The 24,044-nt window shown below is 48.4% G+C and overlaps 2 protein-coding genes across 4 annotated transcripts in view; one reads left to right on the top strand and one right to left on the bottom strand.

Moving 5' to 3' along the window:
• Positions 1-24,044, top strand: part of LOC143362415 (RING-box protein 2-like) — a 36,015-nt gene that overhangs the window by 3,365 nt on the left and 8,606 nt on the right. The window lies entirely within an intron of this gene.
• On the bottom strand, positions 99-22,273 carry Tret1 (trehalose transporter 1). 3 transcript variants are annotated; one of them, XM_076802534.1, is made up of 7 exons: positions 22,083-22,273; positions 13,700-14,164; positions 5,629-5,754; positions 3,204-3,327; positions 2,460-2,633; positions 950-1,329; positions 99-814 (listed from the first exon to the last, which is right to left on the bottom strand). In XM_076802534.1, the coding sequence occupies exons 1-7, from the start codon at positions 22,152-22,154 to the stop codon at positions 233-235; spliced, it is 1,923 nt and encodes a 640-aa protein (XP_076658649.1). In that variant the 5' UTR covers positions 22,155-22,273; the 3' UTR covers positions 99-232. The 3 variants fall into 3 exon arrangements, with proteins under 3 accessions (XP_076658649.1, XP_076658648.1, XP_076658650.1); XM_076802533.1 differs by lacking the exon at positions 22,083-22,273 and adding an exon at positions 19,117-19,231; XM_076802535.1 differs by lacking the exons at positions 13,700-14,164; positions 22,083-22,273 and adding an exon at positions 7,765-8,173.

Here is a 24,044-nt window from a genome sequence, read left to right as displayed (position 1 = left end):
TAATTTAAGGAACTATGGGGTCACGTTCGAAGGACACGGCCAGGCGACGACGCGTCGTCGTCGACTCTGCCGGCCGGTCGTCGAACGCGTCGATATCGGCTAGTTATCGTGTCCCGAGGCAGTGCGACCAGATCAAGACTTGTCTCCCAACCCCTTCAAACGATCCTCTGGCTGCTGCCACGAACCGGGTTTCTTCTATCTGGCCACACTCCAGGAGTCCAGGAGGAACCGCTTACAAGGACATCGGCGTGGGCTTCATGTTGACCAGCGCGCTCATTCGCCGCACGGGACCGGTGAATCTCTTCTCGATCTCCTCGAGGGATCGTCCACGGGTCTCCGGCACGCAGAAGATGACGAAGAAGAGGCCGATCAGCACGATCGCGCCGAACAGCCAGAAGGTGCCGTACGCCCCGAGATGCAACACGATGTCCATGTACGCTTTGGTCACGACGAACGTGCAGGTCCAGTTGAAGGCGGTGACCACGCTGGCCGCCGTACCGCGGATCTTCGCCGGCAAGATCTCGCCCATCATCAGCCACGGGATCGGTCCGAACCCGAGCGAGAAACCGATCATGTAGAGGATCAAGCTGACCAGGGGCAGCCAGCCGATCGTCGACACGTCCGATTGCGACACGTCCTTCGCGTAGAAGAAACCACCGAGCATGATCAGGGTCAGGCTCATCGTCACCGAGCTGATGTACAGCAGTATCTTTCTGCCAAGCTTGTCGATCACGATCGCCGCGGCGAACGCCGAGAGGAAGTTCACGACCCCGATGATGATCGCTGAGAGGTTCGCGATGTCGCTGCCGGCATCCTGTTTGGGCGAAATGTTGGTTAGAACGATCTCCACGGAGTCGTCAGGCTCGAGCGTGTTAATTGATCATTAGTTAGAACCATCGATTTATGGTCAATTCACACTCTGACGTATAATACATTGTAATTAACGTACCTCGAAGATTTGCACCGTGTAGAACACCACCGCGTTGATACCGGAGAACTGCTGGAAGAACATCAGGCCCACAGAGATCATGAACGGCTTCAGGTTGTTCTTGTTCAACAGCTCCATCAAGACGCTCTGCACTACGTGCCTGGAGCTGTCGACGTGCAACTTCTCCACCTCGGTCAGCTCCTCGGTGATGTCGGTGTCCTGACCCCGCAGCCATTGCAACGCTTTACGGGCATTCTTCGTTCTTCCCTTCGAGATGTACCATCTCGGCGTCTCGGGGATCATGAACATCAGGATCATGAACGGAATCGGAATACACGCGCCCAGAAGCGCGAGGTATCTCCAGTTTATGTACATGCCCGCCACGAAAACAAGTAGAATCCCTGCGGAAATCATCGAGAACGAGGATTTAGCGTTTTCGATCGTCGAATCCGGCGATCACGTCGATCCTCGGATAGCTGACGGGGTATACGAGTTCATTCGAAATATAGGCTTGTGAAAGCTTCGTGCCAGATAACGACTCATGACTCGCGTATTCGTTCTTCGTAATTAATAAATTGTTGGGCAACCGAGTTTGCTATCATCGCTTCGTTTAACACTTTGACTGGCAAACTAGAAACCTCAAAAATTCCATAGAATCAAAGCGAGTTGTTTAACGCTAGGTTTAAGGAGCACTAAAACTGAGTATTTTACATTACTTTATGAAAATAAAAAGAATGTGTCTATCCAAGTTTTCATCCATTTGTTAACACTAGGTTTACGGGACGCGTCAAAATGACACGTTCGAATATCTTTAATTTACGATTATTGAGATTACAAAGATGCATTCATGAGGATGCATTCAACAAATTTATTTCTTTGGGGATATGTTATTTTTAAAATGGCTAAAAATTTAGATAGACACATTCTCGTTATTTTTTATAAATCAATGTAAAATAGTCACTTTTAGTGCTCCGTAAACCTAGTGTTAAATAATATATACCTAAGGAAATAAGTTTGTTGAGTAATTCCACGTAGATGGATCTTCACAATAATCGTAAATTAAAAATATTAGAACCCGTCATTTTCACGGGTCCCGCAAACCTAGTGTTAATGAAATAAAAATTGAAAAAAATTGAATGTATGATGTCGAGTAGTCCTCCAGCTGTCTGACATCTTACAGATCCCAATTAAATTCGGTACAGTGAATATATTAACGTAAAAATTCATTTCGAAACCAGGACAAATAATTCCGTCACCCACATATGGGTGACACGGCAGTCAACGTGTTAATAGATTGTACCATATAATTGCAATGACTCACGAAAGCAGAATTCAGAGGGCGAAAGTCATTATTTTGCAGAACATCCGCTAATTACCAATACTTGGCCCGCACTCGGTCCGACGAGTTCCGATGAAATTGACGTCACCCATACAAGAGCAACATGGAAACGAACACGATCAACGTCGCGTCAGTTCTACGAACCCCGTCTGCCATCCGAGGCTTGCGAAACACAAGTGTTCTTTTCAATACCTGTGTTACCGAGGGCGGTTGGTAGGAGTCCCAAAGTGCCTCGCACCTCAGGCTGCAGCGTTTCGCCTAAGTACACGGGTAGAGACAAGGAAGCAATACCAACGCAGAAGCCGCAGATGATCCTACCAACGAGTACCATCGAGACATTCGTTGCCAATGCGATCAGTAGCCAAGCTGCAACCAAAACGGTGACTAATTACTATCCAAGCGGGAACAGTTACAGTCTGTCCTAGGAGAGCTTTCTTTGTGGGCCGGTTAACCCTTTGCACTCGACGCTATTTTCATTCTAAAACGAAATTTTTCTTCCGTCTTGGAATATTTTCATTTTATTCAGACGAAACTGATTCGATTTCCACGTATAACATTCAACTGTTTGGTAATCTATTGAGAGTTAAAATAGGGTAAAATAGAATAAAATAAAATCAATTAGTGTAAGACTGGATAAAATAATGAAACAGATAGAAAGAGAGCGGATGACAGGGAGGGAAGATAACAGCGATGACTGGAGTTAAAATAGGGTAAAATAGAATAGTAATCTATTGAATACAAATTTTGTAATGCAACAAATATCTTGTAATACTTTTTGTAATTTCCTTGAAATATTGATACAACAATTTCTAGTGGCGCTTCAGAGTCACCACTCGAGTGCTAAGGGTTAAAATCGACCAACTGTAAGTCAATTCCGATTGGACAGAGCCGTAAAACGAAGGAAGAAAGAGAGAAAGCAGAGAGAGAGAAAGGTACCTGCGATGAAGGGCGGCGCGGTGCCAAGTATAGTGTTCTTCCTGCCAAGGTACTCGATGCTGGGTCCACCTGCTATGCCGCCAACGAGAGCAGCGAGAGGCATCACGGAGCCGATCCACGAGCCCTGAAGAACGAAAGAGCGTTCGTTGAGTCGTGGTTGCGTCGGCATGTAACGGCGCGGCTAATTACGCGAGCATGATAGCGTGATCTCGCGAATCGATCGGGAGTACCGGTGTGCCGTTCATAGTGATCGTCCGACGGCCTTCGAATATAAATAAGCGCGGCGGCGGCGACGGTGAGAAGAAAGGAAACGTCACAGAAGGAAGGAAATCGTTAGCGGTCGGTGCGGCGCGGATCGAAGAGCGATCGGGGATCGCGTGCTGCGGGCACCTCGATCCTCGAGGAGCCGAGCCAACGAAGAGGTCGATCGCGATCAAGAGGGGCAGAGGGGAGACGGGCGAAGGGAACGCGGAAGTATCGCTTTGTCGATTTAACTCGGCCGCGAGCTCGTTTCCTCGCGCGAGCTACGCGACGCGTATCGTTGACGAAGGCTACTTGCGTATCGCATCGATCACGCGGCCCCAGCCAATCGCTCGGCCAGCTTCCCGAGGCTCGAGGCCCCGAGAGGTTGGCCTGCCCACCAACGGGGTCGTAATCCAGCCATCAGCATCATCGTCCTACCATTGACGCACTCGAGGTTCAAGTTTTAATCATCCATTGACCCGCGCCGATGTCTGAGATTCGACGATTTCTTGTTGTACACCCCTCTTTCGGTAAACGATCGTCGCTAAACGATCGATCCGATATCGATTGGGAACGAGGGATCACCAGGGATCTCTAGACGATCTCTTTTCTCTTCACCCTTCTCGGTGGTTTCACGCAATTCAAGAACCGTCGAGAGACTCGACGTGTTAATCTTCGATTAACAATCTGCCTGGAGAACGTCGCGGGGTACAATGGTTCCAGAAAAGAACAACAACGAGTCGCGGAATTCCAATTCTGTATTGTCTTTAGGATATCGAACCTATTAACCCTTTGACATCGTATTTACCGTTTCATAAAACCGACGCGACTGAACTTTGAACGACCCGATATCGACGACCGATGTTCTCCAGCTGGTGACGTCACGGTTCCAGCTGGTTGCAAAATACTGACGGCTTTAAACTACTTTTTTCTTTTTATAATCAAAACGGTTCAAAGGAGATCGCCTCGATAAGTAGACTACGGATTTTATGCATTCGTGACAAAACTTGGGTGTATTTTCAAGTAGGAAAAATATTGGACACATTTAAACGTAGTATTACATTATTTCGAATCAGCTAAACATAATAAGAAAGAAAACAAATATTTCACTTCAGTTAGTTGCAATACAGGTGAAAAATTCTTATTTTACATAAAAATCCGCAGTCTAGTGGATCGTTCACTTATTATTAGACTGCGGATTTCGTTTATGACAAAATTGGACACACGGAATTCAAGATGAACAAAAAGTGAAAGAATTTTCAGATTTTCTATGCGGCTCCCGTTTCTTGCACCGATGCAGAAATATACTATTTTGCGTAAAGATCCGCAGTCTAGTGATCAGTGGATCGTCCGCTTATTATTAGACTGCGGATTTCGTTTATGACAAAATTGGACACACGGAATTCAAAATGAACAAAAAGTGAACGAATTTTCAGATTTTCTACGTGGCTCCCGTTTCTTGCACCGATGCAGAAATATACTATTTTGCGTAAAAATCCGCAGTCTATTGATCAGTGGATCGTCCGCTTATTATTAGACTGCGAATTTCGTTTATGACAAAATTGGACACACGGAATTCAAAATGAACAAAAAGTGAAAGAATTTTCAGATTTTCTACGTGGCTCCCGTTTCTTGCACCGATGCAGAAATATACTATTTAGCGTAAAAATCCGCAGTCTACCAGATTTATCAGAACTAATGAAATGCTATCTACTACCGATTTACGATTTAGTCTATCTATTTACGGGGGGGGGGGGGGGGGGATCGCGCGATCGTCTCGGAAACGCGTAGATCGTCAACGGCGCGCGATTCCCGATTCTCCGGGGCGGAGATGAAGAGTTCGCGGAAACCGGCTCGATCATTCGCTTATCATAACCGACGTCCGAGGTTCGAGGGGATCGCGCAATCGGTATGAAAACAAACGTGCCTCCGTTGCGGCTCACCTGGCCTTGGCCGGTTTCCCGGACCGCGAGGGAATCCGGATAAAATTGTTTCTCCTTCGCGTGGAATGCGGGAGAGATTGCGCGAGATCCCCCTCGAAGCACGTCTCGTTTACAAACACATTCCAGTCGGAGACGCCGCGGAAACGCAGTGGCATAATCTCCGTGAGGCGTGTGCGCGTAGCGCCTCGTTTACGTCGATCGCGACGAAACGACACCGAATAACAATCGTTAGCACTCACCATCTGATCCGTAACCTCGAACGTGCTCGTGGCATTGTCACGCATGGAAACCAGCGCGGGGGAGGTGTACCCGCTGGAGTAGCCAACCACCATCGAGCCTAGCGACACCGACAAGGCTGCCAGCACCTGTGGAACAACCAAACCGATCGTTGAAACCTTGACGTCCCCTCAATCTTCCTAACTTTCCTATCAATCGCGCAGATATATCAGGCTATCAATCGCGCGACGCGATTTTCAATACCCGGAGTTAGGCGCTTCACAGACGCCTCTGAATCTTTGGGGGCAGTCGTTGATTCTTAATCAGGGGAGTTAGGGGCTCTTCTTAGGGTCTCTAAAATTTTGGGGACAAGCGAATAGGTAGTTTCAGGTGACTATAACTTTGCTATCAATCGCGCAGAAGATTTCCCATCTCTGGAGTTAGGGGTTTCATAGAGCCCCCTGGGTTTCTAAAATTTTGGAGACAAGCGAGTAGGTAGTTTCAGGTGACTATAACTTTGCTATCAATCGCGCAAAAGATTTCCCATCTCTGGAGTTAGGGGTTTCATAGAGCCCCCTGGGTTTCTAAAACTTTGGGGATAGGCGACTAGGTAGTTTCAGATGACTATAACTTTGTTATCAATCGCGCAGAAGATTTTCAATCTCTGGAGTTAGGGGTTTTATAGACGCCCCTGGGTCTCCAAAATTTTGGGGGCAGTCACTGATTCTTAATCAACGGAGTTAGGGGCACTTCATAGACGCCCCTGAGTCTCTAAAATTTTGGGGACAAACGAGTAGGTAGTTTCAGGTGACTATAACTTTGCTATCAATCGCGCAAAATATTTTGAATCTCTGGAGTTAGGGGTTAGAGGTTTTATAGACGCCTCTGAGTCTCTAAAATTTTGGGGGCAATCACTGATTCTTAATCAACGGAGTTAGGGGCTCTTCATAGACGCCCCTGTGTCTCTAAAAATTTGGGGGCAGTCGAGTAGGTAATTCCAAATGTCTACAACTTTGCTATCAATCGCGCAAAAGATTTTCAATCTCTGGAGTTAGGGGTTAGGGGTTTTATAGACGCCTCTGAGTCTCTAAAATTTTAGGGGCAGTCACTGATTCTTAATCAACGGAGTTAGGGGTTCTTCATAGACGCCACTGGGTCTCTAAAATTTTGGGGACAAGCGAGTAGGTAGTTTCAGATGACTATAACTTTGTTATCAATCGCGCAAAAGATTTTTAATCATCTGGAGTTAGGGTTTAGGGGTTTTATAGACGCCCCTGGGTCTCTAAAATTTTGGGGCCAGTCACTGATTCTTAATCTCAGGATTTCGGGGCTTTATAGACGCCCCTGGGTCTCTAAAATTTTAGGGCCAGTCTAGTAGCTAGCTTTAAATGCTTATAACTTTGCTATCAATCGCGCAAAAGATTTCCAATCTCTGGAGCTAAGGGTTTCATAGACGCCCCTGGGTCTCTAAAATTTAGATACCAGTCTAATAGGTACTTTCAGATGACTATAACTTTGTTATCAATCGCGCAGATAATCCCTGAAACTTTGCTGGCACACCGTATCCCCGAATGTTCAACACTTCGCTACCGATTCGCTACCGATCGCGACAACTTCTGGTTTTCGGAACTTCGCAGTCATTTTTGCTAGACGTGCTCTAAAACTTTGTTAAAAATTATCCAGGTACCCCCAAATCTCTAAAACTCTGGTAGCAACGGTTTAGGTAGCCCGAAATATCTAAAACTCGATGATCAATTTAGGTGTCCCTTCAACTCCGCCACCACTCGGGTATGCCGAATCGTCTAAAACTTCGTTGGCGACCGTATACGTGGAAATGTCTAGAATTTTGCTATCAACCGCATAGCTATCCATCGTCTTCCGAATTCCTTTAGCAGCGATCTCGACACGATCTGACAAACCTTGGCCTCTCGTCGATACTGAATCGATCAACACGGTCGTGTTGACAGGATTGATTCTGGACACTCGATACGGAAGGACGTTCGGTGGTCGATCCGATCGCGATAGGATCCATCGATCGAGAAAAAGGAGAGGCGCGTAGCGCCCCATCGCGAACGCTATTGATCGCGGAGAGGGTGGCACGGAGCGTGCGTGTTGGGAAAGCTGTTCGGAAAAAATGATCGCTTGATCGTATCGGATACCTGAGTGAAGGTGCACTTGGCGATTGGCTGGTTGCCCGGTACGTGGATGTTCACATGGGTGTCCGCTCGCATAAGAATCTTCATGGTCGAGGGTTAGAACGCTGCCAAATCGGCACGATGAAAAAACAATGAAAAAGTCGGCGAACGAACGGAAACTTTCCGCGCGCCGTTCGCGGTATCGATTTCGACTCGATCGAAACTGTACCGAGAACCGTTTACCGAAACCGAATCGGTGAGGTTCACGAGATTCCCGAGAACCGGACGCGAGATAATACAGCCCTTGACCACCCTTTGTTGTTGTTGTCTTGTTTCGATAACCGGTCACCCCGTTGTTTCTCGATTGTGTTCCCGAGCGACGTCGACGTCGACGTCCGTAAAATATTGACGCTCGTTATTGGCACTCGTGGACCGACGGGTGGTTCTCCGCTTATATAGGGAACGATGCTGGGGGGCCGCGAGCCTATCCCTTCCCTTTTCCCGGCGAGGATCCATCGTCCGCGAATCGGACGATTATACACGTATATATACGCTGCGCGTGTATTGCGCGCGATCGTGTCTCGGTCTCGGTTTCGCGTTCGCTGGTCCTACGAGCGCGAGACCGACTCGTGCCATTCCGTCGATCTTGCCCCCGACGCGTACCATTTGTGCCCGTTCTCGTCGGCACGTGGTTACCGTTTCGGGAGAGCTACGTTTAAGTGTCGTCACGGACGCCGAAACCGACGGAGACACGGGGGCGGCCGGACACGCGGACCGAAACTCGACCGACGACGACGATACAGAAACGAAGACAATGGGCTCCATACGAAATTCGTATCCAGTTTTCTAAGCGTGGCGAGATCAGGCGAATCGTCGTCCGATCTCCGGCGACCTTCTTCCAACGCGTTGCGTAATCCTTTGTTGAAATCAGCCGCGGGATTTGTTTCTCTTTTCTTTTCCCGACACGTGGGAAAAGAATCGATCTTCCCAGAGTTTCGTTTCGTTCGATCGAGTAGAATCGAACCGGAACTACCTGTCCGAAAGCCTGACCCGCGGTACCGGAAGTCGGAAACGACACGCGGAAGTAGAGTTTCCGGCTCGCGAAACACGCGGCGTGCGCTCGAAGCGCGCGCAACACGCTTCGCGACTCGGATCGGTTGATATCGTCTCGAGAACGAGATCGCTCCTGTGGTACAGTTGGAAAGTAATTAAGTCGGCTCGGTTATTATCAAAAGTGCGCAAGGTCGGCCGGCAGCGACGCCGTTACGGACGTGCATGCACGGACAAGCGGCCGCGACGCATGCATGCATGCATGCATGCATGCATCGGGTCGCGTCGCGTTGCATTCGCTAGTCTTTTGTTTCCCGTAATTGTCTCTCTTTCGACGACGAAACACGCGCGAGAACCGCCAGACGCAGACGTGTGTCGCGATCCGCGTGCGTGCCCTCTTGTTTTCTCGCGAGCTGATCGCGGTTATGCGAACGATCATGCATTATCTCCGGCCCGCATCCAATCGCGCGTAACGCGACACCGTAGAACCGAGAGCCACAACGAAGTTCGCAACTTCTGTCGCAATTAATGCCGGAGATTCTTCACGGCCTTCACCCCTGATTACTAATTGTTTCTTTTAGAGACGTTTGAAATTATAAATATGGTTTCGTCGGAAAATTTTCTGACACGTTAACTGCCAATATTCCCAGAGATTCTCACGAAATCGGAGCAATCTAATTAACACGTTGAATGCCACGTCACCCATGTGTGGGTGACGGAATTATTTGTGCAGGTTTTAAAATGAATTTTCATGTTGATATATTGATTGTACCGAACTTGATTAGGATTGTAACATGCAAGACAGTTGGAGGATTACTCAGTATCATACATTTAATTTTTTGCCATTTTTATTTCGTTAAATAATTTACTTTGATTTTATGGAATTTTTGGGGTTTCTAGATTGGCGATCAAAGTGTTAATGAAAGCGAAACTAGAAATATTAAATGTTTCATGGGGGGATGCTGTCTTAACCTTTTTGATTTCTAAAAATCTTAATGAAATCTGGTTTATCTGGATATGTCGCAATAAAAATTAATGTCCAAACCTAGTCAAAAATCACTGTCAGTCTTATGTGACTGAAATTGATATGAAATCTATACAATTTCTTTGTTCTTTGAGTTCTACTGTTTCAAATTTCTCCTACTAGCTCCTCTCACAAATTAGTAAAAAATCCTGTATCGCTAATAACCCTTCGCACTCGAAGCCATTTTAACTCTAAAACGAAACATTTCTTCCGACCTAGAATATTTCCCTTTTATGCATATATTTTTCCACACTATACATACGAAAATAGTGCAATTCACTCATAGAGTAATGAAATGTTCAGTAATTTATTATATACAAACAAATTGAATGATGTAAAAAACATTTTGAATAATGATACAGCAATTTTTAGTGGCGCCTTACCAGTCGCCATTCGAGTGCTAAGGGTTAACCCTTAAATACATGAGTGGGGTCCGCAAAGGACCCCAGTGTTGGATTTGTGTTAACATTTTTAGTTTACAGAAATTTTACAGTTTTACAGAAAGTTTACAGAAATAAATTGTTGCTGTAATCAAAGTTAGCAAGGAATTAGGTAAGTGGGGTCCTCAATGGACCCCATGTATGCATTCATGTTCCTAATCTTTAGTTTACCTATGCACTTAAGGGTTAACACTTTGACTTCCAAACTAGAAACCTCAAAAATTCCGTAGAATCGAAGTAAGTCATTCGATGAAATAAAAATTGAAAAAAATTAAATGTGTTATATTGAGTGGTCCTGAAACTTTCTTGCATTATACAGATCCTAATAAAATTTGATACAACGAATATATTAACGTAAAAATTCATTTTAAAACCTGGCCAAATAATTCCGTCACCCACATATGACATGGCAGTCAACGTGTTAACGGTGGAATCTGTGGGCAAAATTGATCCAGAAATTTTGAGAAACAAGGAGACGGCCCGGTGCAATCGGCGCCGGTCTCGAGCGGGCTTTACGTAACGAAGCGCAAAGAGTTTTACGACTATAGTTTACGTTTGCACGGTTTCCCAGCCGAAAACAGAAGCGAACGAGAGCGGGGCCGTGCGCAGAGGCGCAGGATCTCGCCGAAAAATCTCGCGTTCTCGCAAGCGCCGAGGGAAAGCAGGCCGCGGAGGCGATCGAGATCGGATCTTTGCTCGGAGGATCGAGACGCGGAACGAGCCTCCTCGCGGTCGCTCGAGAAGAGCTTTCATAACGCGACCGGTGTCAGTCGGCTCGTCGTTGCTCGCGATGTTTATTCGTGTACGTCTACTTGCGCAATGCGAAGTGCATCTGTACGCAACACGCGCGGATGTCGTAAACGCGAAGATCACGATCCTCTCGAGTTTAGCTGGGATCGAGGAGGGGGCGGGCCGGGGGAGGGAAGTACCGCGAGGAATCCGCGACCGTTCGATTCGATTCGATTCCGTTGCACCAGATCTCGTTCGATCCGACTCGATCCGTCCGGGACTCGATCGAGAATCTCTTCAGCAACGCGAACTTTTGAACATTCCACGCCGGCAGGCGGCCGATTACTTCGAAGGAATTATTTATGTGGCGGGTTATGTGTTTGTTCGCGCCAACGCGTAGAATTAACGCGTTGCCCGCGACGTTTATGCTTCATAACGCATACAGAACCTTCGCATATCGGAAAGGACTTACGTCAATAGCGTCCCGTTCTATAATTATTTGTACTTTTTAATTCCCTCGTCTCTTGAAAGAGTAACTAACGTCGACTCGAAAATCTCGCGGCATCGTTGGCACTCGAATGGCGACTGTAAAAATTGCCACTAAAAATTGCTGGTATCGTTATTCGAAATATTTTTTAAATATTATTCAATTTCGGGAAATATTCTAGGTTCGGAGAATTGTCTCTTTTTGGAGTTAGAACGGCTTCGAGTGCGAAGGGTTCATCAGTGAAATCCAAGTTGGAAGTTGTTCACTCTAATGGAACCTGATTTCTATAATTCTCATTAAAAAAGTATCGCCATGTCTGACCCATGTCTGATCGAACTTCTGTGTAACACTCGTTTCCGACTGTTTTGATCGTGGGCAGCCATAGTGCCGTTCAACGTCGAAAATACGGAGAGTCGGGTAAACAAAAAAATAAAGATAGCGGAGTACGTAGAAAACGGGAAAGATCAATTGAGGTGCAGATAAACCGAATCAATCGAGAGTAATGAAAACAAGTTAGTTGTACCGAATAAATTGGAACTAATAACATCGATGCAGCCTGCTGCTTTCGCGAATCGACGAAGGATGCGGATCGTTGAACATTCCGCCGGCTTCGCGGAACGGTCGATCAGGTCCTTCAGGGTGGAGCGAGCAGGTTCGCCGCTCCAAGGACACCGGAAGTCACGAATTCCAAGACGCTCCGGGCTCCGAGGGGCATCGAGAACCGCGATCGAAAAGTTTCCTCGTTTCCCCGTGCCATCAGTCTCGCGCGTCAAGTTCGAGCCGAGGCGATCCAACAAATGGATCAAGGTCGCCCCGGCGTAGCGCGTATCCTTGAAGCTGGTACGCGAGGAGAAACGTCGCGCCGGCGAAGCCGAGAAACGTAACGCGCGCGAGAAAGTTTCGCGGGCCGCGTATAAAAATCGCGGCGCGGCTCGTTTTTCGATTCAAAGCGAGCTGCCAGCTATCGCGCATGCTCGTCAGTCGTCTCAAGATCAACGCGAACGTGTTCACGGTAGAATCGCAAGATCAACGCGAACGTGTTCACGGTAGAATCGCAAGATCAACGCGAACATGTTCACGGAATCGAGATCGGAAATTTCCGGTATACTGTACTTCCTCGCGGAAGTCTACTGTTCCGCTTGTATCCCCACCACTCTGCGGTCGAGAGAGGGGGCAGTGGGTACGCCCCTGAGACACGTCAGCGAGGCGCTAGCCAATAGCGGCCTGGCTCCGATCGCGTTTCGATTGGACCACGAAAATTCGGGACGAAAGTTTCAGATTTAGCGAAGCGATTTTTGAATTATTACGATCTTATTTGATCGCTGAAGAACATGCAGGAAAATCTGAATTCGCGCGGTACTGTGCAGTTGCGTTTTGATAGCATTACTCTTCTGGCTGATAAATTTAATTGACGCTCAATAACTCCGCGTAATTATGAAGTCACGTATCAATATTTATGAGACTAGCTTAATAATGCAGTCTTACTACTTCCCCTTCGTAATCAACTTGTGCGTAACGACTCTGGCTTTCCACGTCGAAGTAAATTTTTGCAAAAATCGTGTCGGAGGTCTGCACCTACCGGTCTCGAGTTGTATAAATATTGTTAAGCTTAACCCACTAGGAAAGTGAGTAGTTTGTGAGTAGTGAAATGAATAGTTATGAGTCTAGCTTAATAATGCAGTCTACTATTTCTCCATAGTAACCAACTTACGCATAACGACTCTAGCTTTCCACATCGAAGTCAATTTTTGCAAAAATCGTGTCGGAGGTCTGCACCTACCGGTCTCGAGTTGTATAAATATTGTTAAGCTTAACCCACTAGGAAAGTGAATAGTTTATGAGTCTAGCTTAATAATGCAGTCTACTACTTCCCCATCGCAATCAACTGATGCGTAACGACTCTGGCTTTCCACATCGAAGTAAATTTTTGCAAAAATCGTGTCGGAGGTCTGCATCCACCGGTCTCGAGTTGTATAAATTTTGTTAAGCTTAACCCACTAGGAAAATGAATCGTCTGTGAGCAGTGAAATGAAAAGTTAATGAGTCTAGCTTAATAATGCAGTCTACTACTTCCCCTTCGTAATCAACTGATGCGTAACGACTCTGGCTTTCCACATCGAAGTAAATTTTTGCAAAAATCGTGTCGGAGGTCTGCACCTACCGGTCTCGAGTAGTATAAATTTTGTTAAAAATGAAATGAATAGTTTCTAGGAAAATGAACGAATTTACCTGTGAAGTGTATCGCAAGGTCGGCTTCGGCTCCCTCTCGAACTCGTCGTGTAGTTTCTCGTGGCTGATCGGGTCCTTCGGCGACTTGACATCCTGAGAGCTCATCGTGGACCCTTTGACTACCGTGTAGGGTGTTTGCTCGCCGACCAACAACGGCTGTAGCTGTTTGTAACCGTGGTCTAGGTCTTTGTCGAGGGGGTCGTAGATGCGAGACCCGTGCAGGGCCTTCTGGTGGGTGTTCCTCAGGTTTTGTTCATAATAACGGGTGACGGGTGTTGCGCCGGTGTTGTTGCCTGCCGAAGGGCTCTTCTTCTCGACGATCAGAGCGGTCTGGCTGTTGAATGGGCTCGCGGTTGTCGCGATGGTGGTGTTCGACGAGCAATCGAGGCTGATGCCCGAATTGATCGTCGACGATCTTTCGACCGTAGGCACCTTCGTGTAACTCTTCTGCGGAACGCTTAGCTCCTGAAAACAGACGAACGATCCGTCAATCCTTGCTCCCTCGATCTCTCAACGCCTCTCACCTTCAGAGGGCTGGACCAACTCGGTAATTGTAAATTTTTCAATTTTTCATAAAGAAAATTCGAGTTTGGAAAAGTGCCGGCCCTCCAAACGTTAAGGCTAGTTTTCCCGAAAGGGGAAACGAGTGCGCATGGAAACTCGAGCTTGATTCACACTGTGGTCAGGCTACAACGAACTATGATCATCCTTTGAAACGAGATCGATCCGGAGACGGAAAGATCAAGGACACCGAGATCAAGCTAGACCGAGCACTTGAAGACGGTGTGATCCAGTGCGAATCAACCTTGACGTTTCACCGTACCGACGCGACGGACCCCGAAGAGCGTGGCGTTTCACTGGTGCACGATCACGGGAGGGTTGATCTTGTGAATGGAGAACGCGACGCGCGCTTATGGTCGCGAAGGTAACGGGACCCACGGAACTGTTAACCACCGAGGACTGCGAACCGAACTGCGTCTCGTACAGGGGATGAAACTTCGTACTTGGCGTATTTATACTAGTTTATCGGCCAGTGGAGAAGCGGCGTTCGCCGGAGCGAAAGAGAAGGAAAGATGATTATCGTAACGAGCCAATGACGAAAAGCGGCGGATGAGCGGAACGTGATTCCGGCGACGCTCGATTAGATGACTTTTACCCCTGGTTTTTCGCCGATAACCTTTCCGGGTGAACTCGACGGAGACCGCGTCGTACACATTCGCGGACGCCTCGGCTCGTGGACGACGGACACGGGGTGCTGACACTAATTAATCCTCTTCCCGGGACCACCGAAATCTCTTCTCTCTCCCCCCGGGGCCGTATCACGCTGTCGGGAACAACGCTCTCGGATGATCGGACGCGTACCGCGAGCACGCTGACACGTTAATGACCTTCTAACGGTGGCCGTTTCTTAATCGAAAACCGTCTATCGCGCGCGTCATTCCGCATAGATTTGCAAATAATCGATGCGCGTTTCGAATAATCGCCTGCAATCGTACAGGTCAAAACAGTGTTTTTCCCCTCCAACCTTCGTTTGTCCCGCCGATCGATGCGCCGCTTTCGTTTGCTTTCCCCGCGAGTTTCAGAACGAGGAAAACACCGCGGGAAAACCCCGTGTATTTTCCGAGCTGATTTCAACCGCGGTATGCGAATTGCCATTTTGCAAAAGTCTGAAGTCTCCGTTGGCCACAGTGGCCGTTAATCTCCGCTGCTAAGCGTCTTTTAAGCTGGAGACGATGCGTTGCATCAGCTGCATTATCTGTTTCGGAGTTGTGCCCGGTTAGGCTTGGAATTGTCGTCGCGAAATTTTTCAGTCAGATCACCCGTTCGCTGGCTACGTCACAACCGTGCGACGGCCATGATTTTGTGTTCTACGCAAAGAAAGTGAAATTGATATCGTCTATTGGCGTAATCTACGAAATTGAAAGTTTGCGTGGCGATTTAAACGTTTGATCAGCATGGAAAGCCCGATGACAACGTATCCGGACTTGGACACGAGTGGAAATACAATTATGCGAATATCGGCTGGCCATTATGCGAACGAGCGAAGCGAGAAAGAGAGAGAGAGCGAATCGACTTTCGTATTATCGGAGACTTGCTATCGTCGAACATCACGCGACAGAGCCAATACTTTCCACGATTTTTAATTAGACCGCGGATTTTATGCAACGAGCGTTAGCGATTCGAAGCTTTCTCGATCCCTTCGACGAAGGAACTGATATCTCAGCTAATTGTTATTTACAATCATTGAGGAAAGTCCTACTCGGCTCCCCGTTTCGCGGAATGTTTACTTCGCACAGTCCAATCACGATTTACCCTTTGTTCTCCGCGTGCTCTTCATTTTCGATCAACACTTTTCGTCACGCGTTTGACCGACCAAGACCTAGAATCGCGATTTTTCCCGCCGAGCGGAAAACTTCGATCTCGTCTAGAAGCTAAAACTGGCTCGCGTACGCGCGGATCATCTCCTAGGGTCGTTTGTTTGGTTGTTTGCCGGTGCTATCTTTTCTACTTTGGACGGGACGCCGATAAGAGCCGCTCTTCTCCTTGATATCCGATTGTCCTCGATCCATCGATGCCTCATCGCCGCGGCGTTGCTCATTATTCATTGTCGCGTTGCCGAGAAAACAAGTAACCAGCGGCGCGATAAGAGGAGGCTTCTTCTTTCCCGCGAATTTCGTACTCGACGAGAGCCCTCGGCCTGCGGCGATCCACGTTTTCGAAAATTTATAATTCCCGCGATTTCGACTATTTTGACTTGAGATAAATCACAAGTGTACGTCAAGTACCGGTAAATGTGTGTGCAAAATCGCGATGCAAAAGGTTCAATAGTTTCTCCGCAAAAAATTCCTGAAGATTCACAAAACGGTCACCTGGACAACAGCCCCTCAAACCCATTTGCATCGTTAGCGTATACACTAACGAGCAAAACTGAGTCTACACTATTTGAAGCAACATAACTTTTTAACCCTTTGCACTCGGCGCTGTTTTCAATCTAAACCTAAATTTTTCTTCCGTCTTACAATATTTTCATATTGTTCGTACGAAACTGATCCGATTTCTACATGTAATATTGATGAAATGTTTAGTGATCTATTGAATACAAATTTTGTAATGTAACGAATATTTTGTAATATTTTTTGTAATTTCTTTGAAACAATGCCACAACAATTTCTAGTGGTGCTTCAGAGTCACCACTCGAGTGCAAAGGGTTAAAAATCAGATCGAATGACTTGAATTTTATTGAGAAGTTAGAAGGATTAGTTTATTGGACGAGGTGTAAAAAATTTTTGAAAAAAGTTTGAATCGGAACGCTTAAAGCTGGAAAAATTGCCGTTTTTCACGATTTTCGACTTAACATCGCACTTTTAATCGTTTATAACTCGTAAACGAATTAACCAGTATCGGTGAAATTTTCAGCATGGATATAATTTATTCGAGCGAGTCAAATACATTCTTTAAATTTTCAGGCTCAGATAAAAAAGCTGAAAAAACCAACTTTTACTATTTCTTTTGCGACTCCGACCAATTCAAACTTTCTTCAACAATTTTTTACACCTCGTCTGATAAACTAATCCATCTAACTTCTAAGTCATTTGATCTAATTTTGAAAAAGTTATGTTGCTTCGAATAGTGTAGACTCAGTTTTGCTCGTTAGCGTATATATACTCTCAATTTATTTTTGCTTATAATGCCGAAATATGAAGTTCTTTCACTTGCAGTCATTTCTGTACGGACATATAATACAAACAAGAAACTTTGCTGATAAAGGCCATATTACGACGCAAATGGGTTAAGAGGTTAATATCATTTTTCTCGTCGTGGCGAAGAATGCTTCAATCTATGAAAGCGACTTTCCGTTCGTTTCGACGCGCTGAAATTCGTGAAGGATTCTATGAAAATTGCAATTTGCATCTGCGGGCCGATCTCGTCGGGTATCGTAGGAAGGTGCGAAGCCGTTGACAGTGGCGCAACCTCTGCCCTGAGGTGCGCACCAACGTCCAACGGTCGGCCAAGCGGAGATCGCGAGAACGGCGCGGAACGGTGCGCGCGATTTTATCGTTCGAGCGTAGGTCGCGCGTTTCCGTTGGATCCGTCGATCCGCGACGACAATGAATCGCGCGTCGCGTCGATCACGAGCGCGTCACGAATTCCTCGGCTGGTTTCCGGGAATCCTCGAGGCGTTCGCTCCAACTGGAAACGCGCGATCAACGGATGCTTTCTACGGAGAGCGCGTCGAACGGGATTCCCGGTGAAAGCGTCGGCTCCAACGGAAAGCACGCGGATCGATGAGGAGACCAGGCCAACGACGGATCGCGAGATCTCGTTTTGTCTCTTTGATCGGGGGCTCTATCATTTATGGAAGACGCCCACGCGAAATGTATATTTAACGTTCCGCCTGGGCGTTTTCTATTTCCGTCTGTTCGAGAAGCCCGCCGCGCGGCCCGAAGAGTGTCGCCCCTTTCCTCGTCGAGCATGAAACGCCGATCGATGGACGATCGGATCGAGGAGCCGTATCTCCGGGCTTCGGATATTTCGAATTCCCGCAAGAGCCGCTCGTGCTTGCGTCACTTTTATTTGCACGTTGCGCACGGACGATTCGGCGTTTCCGCGTATGCACTGCGAAGCGGATGACGATGCGCAACAACGGCGCCGCGGCCGTGTTTCCTTCCGTCTCTCGTTTCCGTGATATCGTCGCCACGAGATTCGCGCGTGAGCAGGAATCGCGCGAACTTCCAGGAAGAGAGACGTCGTTCTTTCCCGTGGGAAAAGCTTCTCGAGCGCGTCCCGCCTTGTCCCCCGTTTCTCGATCGAGAGAGAGAGAGCCCTTTTCGCGGAGCCCTATTCGATCAGCTGGTCCCGATGGTGATTCAATGAGGCGCGCATGGTCGCTCGAATCTCTCCCAGAATAATGAACGCGAACCGACGAGAATCATGAGCGAATGCTGCGCGAAAGAGAAACTCAAAGATGGAAGAGGCGGAGGAAAGAAAGAAAGATAATGACGATCGAGAGGCACATAGAGCTGCGACAACTGGCGCGATGGGATCTCGAGCTAGGGGAAAAGAACGAGAGAGAGAGAGAGAGAGAAAGAAAGAGAAATTAGGGGAGGCGATACGTCGCGAGAAGGAAATCCTGTCGAACCGTTTTCTTTTCTTTTCTTTTCTTCTCGCGAGATCACAATTCGGAGCGATTTCTTTCCGTCTTCTCGGATCGATCGGTAGGATCGGCGCGATCGAGAAAATCGGTCGGTCGGATGTCTCCTCGGCGCGACGTTTCGGGACGGGGCTCTGCCCTTTCGTTCGTTGCCATGATCGCATGTCCCAGAGGTGAGGATGACGGGCGAGAAACTACGCAACAGGGACGGGACTAATTCCGAGCGATTAATTTTCCCGTAGACTTAGAGCAATAGTGGACGTACCAGCGGCGTAGACACTCGTGGCTGACGAAGCATTTTAGCGCTGCGTCCGTGACAATTAACGTAGAGATAAGTCGACTGCAGGGCCCACATCTTGCTGGCCGAAATATATATTAGCCTACGAAAAGCGGTACAGAGAGCGGGGAAGAGAGAGAGAGAAAGAGACCGCCGACTAGATAATAGTTCTCGAATCTCGGGCAATCTAAGAAGCTGTCATTCGCTGACGATATACGGCTGCTCTCCCCGCCGTTCGTTATCATCGTGCGAGGCGCGTGAGAATCCGCGGCGTCGCAGCTTACCTATTCTTTCCCATTTCTCTCGAGTTTCCCGGGCATTTTCGCGGCAGTTGATCGGCATCGAGGACCACGCGAACCTCGGCTCTCGGAGGCACCGAGCTCCGGCCGAACCGGAAGTGCAGGAGAGGAATCTCGCATATCTTTCATCCGGAACACGAAAACGAAATGATTGCGCGCGCGTGACTTCCGAGAAACAAAACAAACGGAGATGCTATATGGCAGTGCGAAAAGCAGAAATCGGTGTTATCAACGGGCGCGCGCGCGCACCGTAATTTCGTTCCTCGGCAACGGGAAGTTCGTTTACGCTTTGATCCCTCTTGACGCGGCCGAGCACGTGCTGAAGACGAGCTATCCTGCGCGGCGAGTGCAAAGTATCGAATCACGGAATTGCAAACAACGAACCGCGTATCAGTTTCGTTGGAACGCGTGACTCTATCGTTTAGCGCGAGGAAAAAACAATATTACGGAGAGACGGTAGCGAAGACAGCGACGTAACTTGTCATTAAGCGTTGTTATCGCGAGAACGAGAAAGACCGAAAGAGAAAGACCCCTGTGTGGTGTGTTTCTCGACGAGGCTAAGTGAAATGGTGTGTGGAAGCAGGTCCGCAAAATACTTATAAACTAATTATTGTGACGCATATATAAATCGTTTATTCAACTTTCTTTTCTGTTGGTTTCTTGCATTACAAAAAAAGCGTACGCCACCTTTAGACTCGGTACACGTCGGCCGACAATTCTGGTGAACGAGAAATCCTAAAAGACAATCCAAACTTCGACAATTACATGTAGGAGAGAGAGAGAGAGGTTTACGTTCTCGTCTTATCTTTTTCTTTTCTTTTCTTTTCGAGCCGGGACGTGTGATCCAGCGAGAGAGGAACGAGCGACGATCGATCGATCGATCGCTGGATCACGGCGTCCAGCCGATTCCCATTAGCGAGCGTGTCTCTGGACGACGAGAAACAAACTGTTTAGCGGTGAGCCAGGTGAGAGAACGGCCACAAAAGGTAGAAGAGGCGATAAAAAAAAAAGCAATAAAAGAGAAAAAGGGAAAACTCAACGAAAGTAAGAACGAGGCGTTCGCGGAAACAGCCGGTACAAAGTTCACGGGCGCGCGCGTTCCGATCGATACCGGTGGTTGTGTGAGACCCGGGCAATACATACGCTGGAGCATGCGATCTTATGCTACATTTCCCAGGCCAGGGTGGTAGCGTGTGCGCGCGTGGTGTACGTGTGACTGCGTATGCGCGCGATGGTGCACAGGTGAAACATGGAGGCGCGCGCGCGCGCGAGAGAGACACAACGAGAAACAGAGAGACAGAGGTGTGTGTGTGTAGCCTCGAGAGTAGAGTTCGGCATTATTCCAATAAATTTTCATTCAGAACAATGTATTATTAGTTCTGTCCGTTGTTCGGCCACGTTCAATCGTTGTTCGACCACCTCGTTGTTATGTACTTCGCATTCGTCACCGTGAAGTCTCCCGATTAGCCTTATCGATCGCGACCGAGTTTTGCCCGGTGTAGTCACGAACAGAAATTTCTATGCATTTATGTCAAACGCGAGCACAGCTGCATTTCAGAACAGTTTCAAAACCGCTTATAATCTATTCGGCTTCTGGTTTCGCCTAGATACGCAGACTATTTTCACGTCGCACAAAGATCCGCAATCTACTCCATAAATCGACTGTGTTCCTCGTCTGATCTAGCCTGGCGATCGGGGATCGAGTTACACGCGAATGACGTGAATGTTTTGCAACGCGAACAGGCGGATTTAAACGATCGATTCGCGAACAACAAAGTAAATTCGTTAACGGGGAATTGTTGCGACTTTTGCCGAAACTCTGCTCGCGCGGAAAACCGTACCGGAAGAGGGGAAGAAGAAAGGAAGCACAACACGAAAACTGGGACAAAGAGGACGCGCGGGAGAACAGTTGGAAGAGTACATATAGTCAAAAGAGCGTGCGCGATCGAAATTTAGCCGGCAATTTTCCCGTGGGTGTTTTGGCGGTTTCGACGAAACGCGTGACGTCACGGTGTCGTCGGTGTCGGTCGCGGATGATTTTCGGGTGTCTCGAAAAGAGTATACGTGCGTGCCGGTAACAGCCCGTGTGTAAATATGTACAAAAGCGTGGCGAGGCACGGCGGAAAAAGCTGAGCAAACAGAACCTTCGCGCGAGCGTTACCCGTCGACGCCATTTGGCACCGGTGTCTCGAGAACGAATGAACCCGGTGCGGTAAAAAGCTAGTCAAAGGACAGCCGCGGTGGGGACGGGGGGAAGGTGAAACAGGCGTCGTTTAGCATCGGCATTGGCATCGGCATCGGCGTCATTCTCGGCCGCCGATAGCCGAGTCGATGCCGACCACGCGACAGCCGGTGGAACTTTCCAGAAGCTCGGCAGGGGAAGTTGGAACGAGCCGGCGAGAGCGCGGAATCGAGGAAAGAGAGGCGCCGGTGAAAGCGAGACAGAGCCAGCTGATGAGGACGGAGATAGATAAAGACGGACGAACACAGACAGACAGACAGAGAGAGAGAGAGAGAGAGAGAGAGAGAGGTTGCACGGGAAGCGAAAACGCGGCGGCGGAGAACGGTTGGGTCGGTTGGTCGGTTGCGAACGGCCGAATGCGCGGTTATGTGTTACGTGAAAAAGATAGTAGCACAAGTGTGTAATTGTCTTACCTTCGCTCTCGAAGGTGGCACTAGGCACAGAGGCCATTTCTTCATCATCTGTCTCCTCTGAGAGCCGGACATCCTAACGATCGTCTGCTGTCTTCCTCTCTTCGAAGAAACTGGGTCTTCCAGTCGCGAGGGACCGGGCCTTCGCGTCTCGCGTCGTCCAACGACGACTTCTCGGCTCTTCTCTGTCCCGGTTCGGACTGTTCCAACAGGTATACCGTTTTCGAAACGTCGGGGTGACGTTCGACGGTCGGATAATATCTATCCCTTGGAAATAGATCGATACGCTAAAAAGCGGTTCTCACGGTGTTTCTCTGGATAGGCGCACAGACGGTGCGAGGTTGCGCAGAGAGATATAGAGATCGAGAGAGACTTGTGTAAAAAGGTTGAGCGACACGGCCGCGTGGATGATCCAACGTGCTTCCTGTTTCCTATGCGTCCTAATGCGAACCGCAGTGGTTCCAGCGGTACCACCGATCACCACCGCTACCCTTTATCGTATCGCGCCCCGATGCGCCGTGCCAAGCGAGCCTTCCTTTGGTTCCTCCGTTACACCTCTCTTCTCTCTCCTCTCCTAGCCTAGCCTCGGCTCGGCTCGCCACGTCTCATCTCACTTGCTACTCCGTCGTGGCCTGTGTTTGGCCTCTTCGTGGTTTGGCTTCTTCTCCGCTTCCCCGAGAGCTACCGTTTTCGACTTCGACTTCGAGTGTCTCGGCTGCACCTGCACCGTGTCTCCACTGCTGCTGTCGCTGACGCTGACGCTGACGCTGTTGCTGTTGCTGCTGCGGCTGCTACGTCCACCTCGTGGATCGTCGGTTCCGGACCGTCCCCGACCGACTTGACTCGTTTCCACGACGACTAGGTTGCGTTTTAGTAGCTATATTTAAATGTCTCTCTCCTCTTGGTCTTCTGCTCCTTTTTCTTGCTCCGAGATTCTACCGATCTTCCGAACTCAACTTTTCTGATCTGCCTATATATGTATATATATATATATGTGGTGTATGTTGTAGCTGTATTCACACGTGTAGGAGATTGTTTGTGTTTGTGTGTACATGCACGTCGATAGCCGGCTTTCTTCTGACAAGCCTTCTGTATAACCGCTTCACACAGGTCCTTCGAAATATGAATGAAATGCGCTTTTACGTATGTTTTGGAACTTTGCTAATCAGATCGGGGGGTTTGTCGCTTTTATATAGAGGCTTGTGCGGCCGTAAGCGCCGCCTCCACCGCTGGGGCGCGCTCCGTCTGGTGGGGGCACGCGCGCCGGCCCCTCTCCCCTCTGACTCTCCCCCCCTCCCAAAGTGAACCCTGCATGCATGCCACCCCTCTTCCCATCTGCCTTGTCCAGCACTCCCCTCCTTCGCCGCGGACTCGACACACCATGTTGCGACGGGTTGCATCGGGTCGCCACGCGTCATTTTGCCGCTTCTCACGCGAATCTATCAAAGGACAGAGAGAACGCGCCCGCGAATCAGTTTGGACGGGCTCCTCGCATCCCCGGTGACATATCGTGTGTCCCGCGTTTCGTGTCTCCTTGTCCACCTACGTGTGCTACGTCACAGTATTACGCGATGGACCATTCGAGACCGTCCGGAGCGGAAAAAACGCGCCGCGCGGAGAATGGAAGCGCCATGACTCTCCTCCGATCCTGTTTCTCTCTCTTTCTCTTTCTCTCTCTCTCTCTCTCTCTCTCTCGCTCGGTATGTCTCTCTTTGTCTTGTTCTCATTCTTCCTCGCTCTGTCCGCGGCGGCCCGACGCAGTGCGACGAGCGATCGACAAGAGTAGAAAAACAGAAATCTGAAATGCAAAAGTTTTTATACCGCAAGGTATCAACGACGGTATGAGATTAGTCCGGTCACAGTTTTTGCGATTCTTTTCATTCCGTTGTCAACAATAATACTTGAAGTTTGTTCCAGTTCTTTTTTTTTTCTTTTGGTGCGCTTTCTGTAAACACGTTCGTCGAA

The sequence above is a fragment of the Halictus rubicundus genome, chromosome 17 (genome assembly GCF_050948215.1).
Source record: "Halictus rubicundus isolate RS-2024b chromosome 17, iyHalRubi1_principal, whole genome shotgun sequence".
NCBI classification, from domain to species: Eukaryota; Metazoa; Arthropoda; class Insecta; order Hymenoptera; family Halictidae; genus Halictus; species Halictus rubicundus.
Note: the sequence above shows the minus strand (reverse complement) of the source record. Positions and strands in the feature narration are given on the sequence as shown.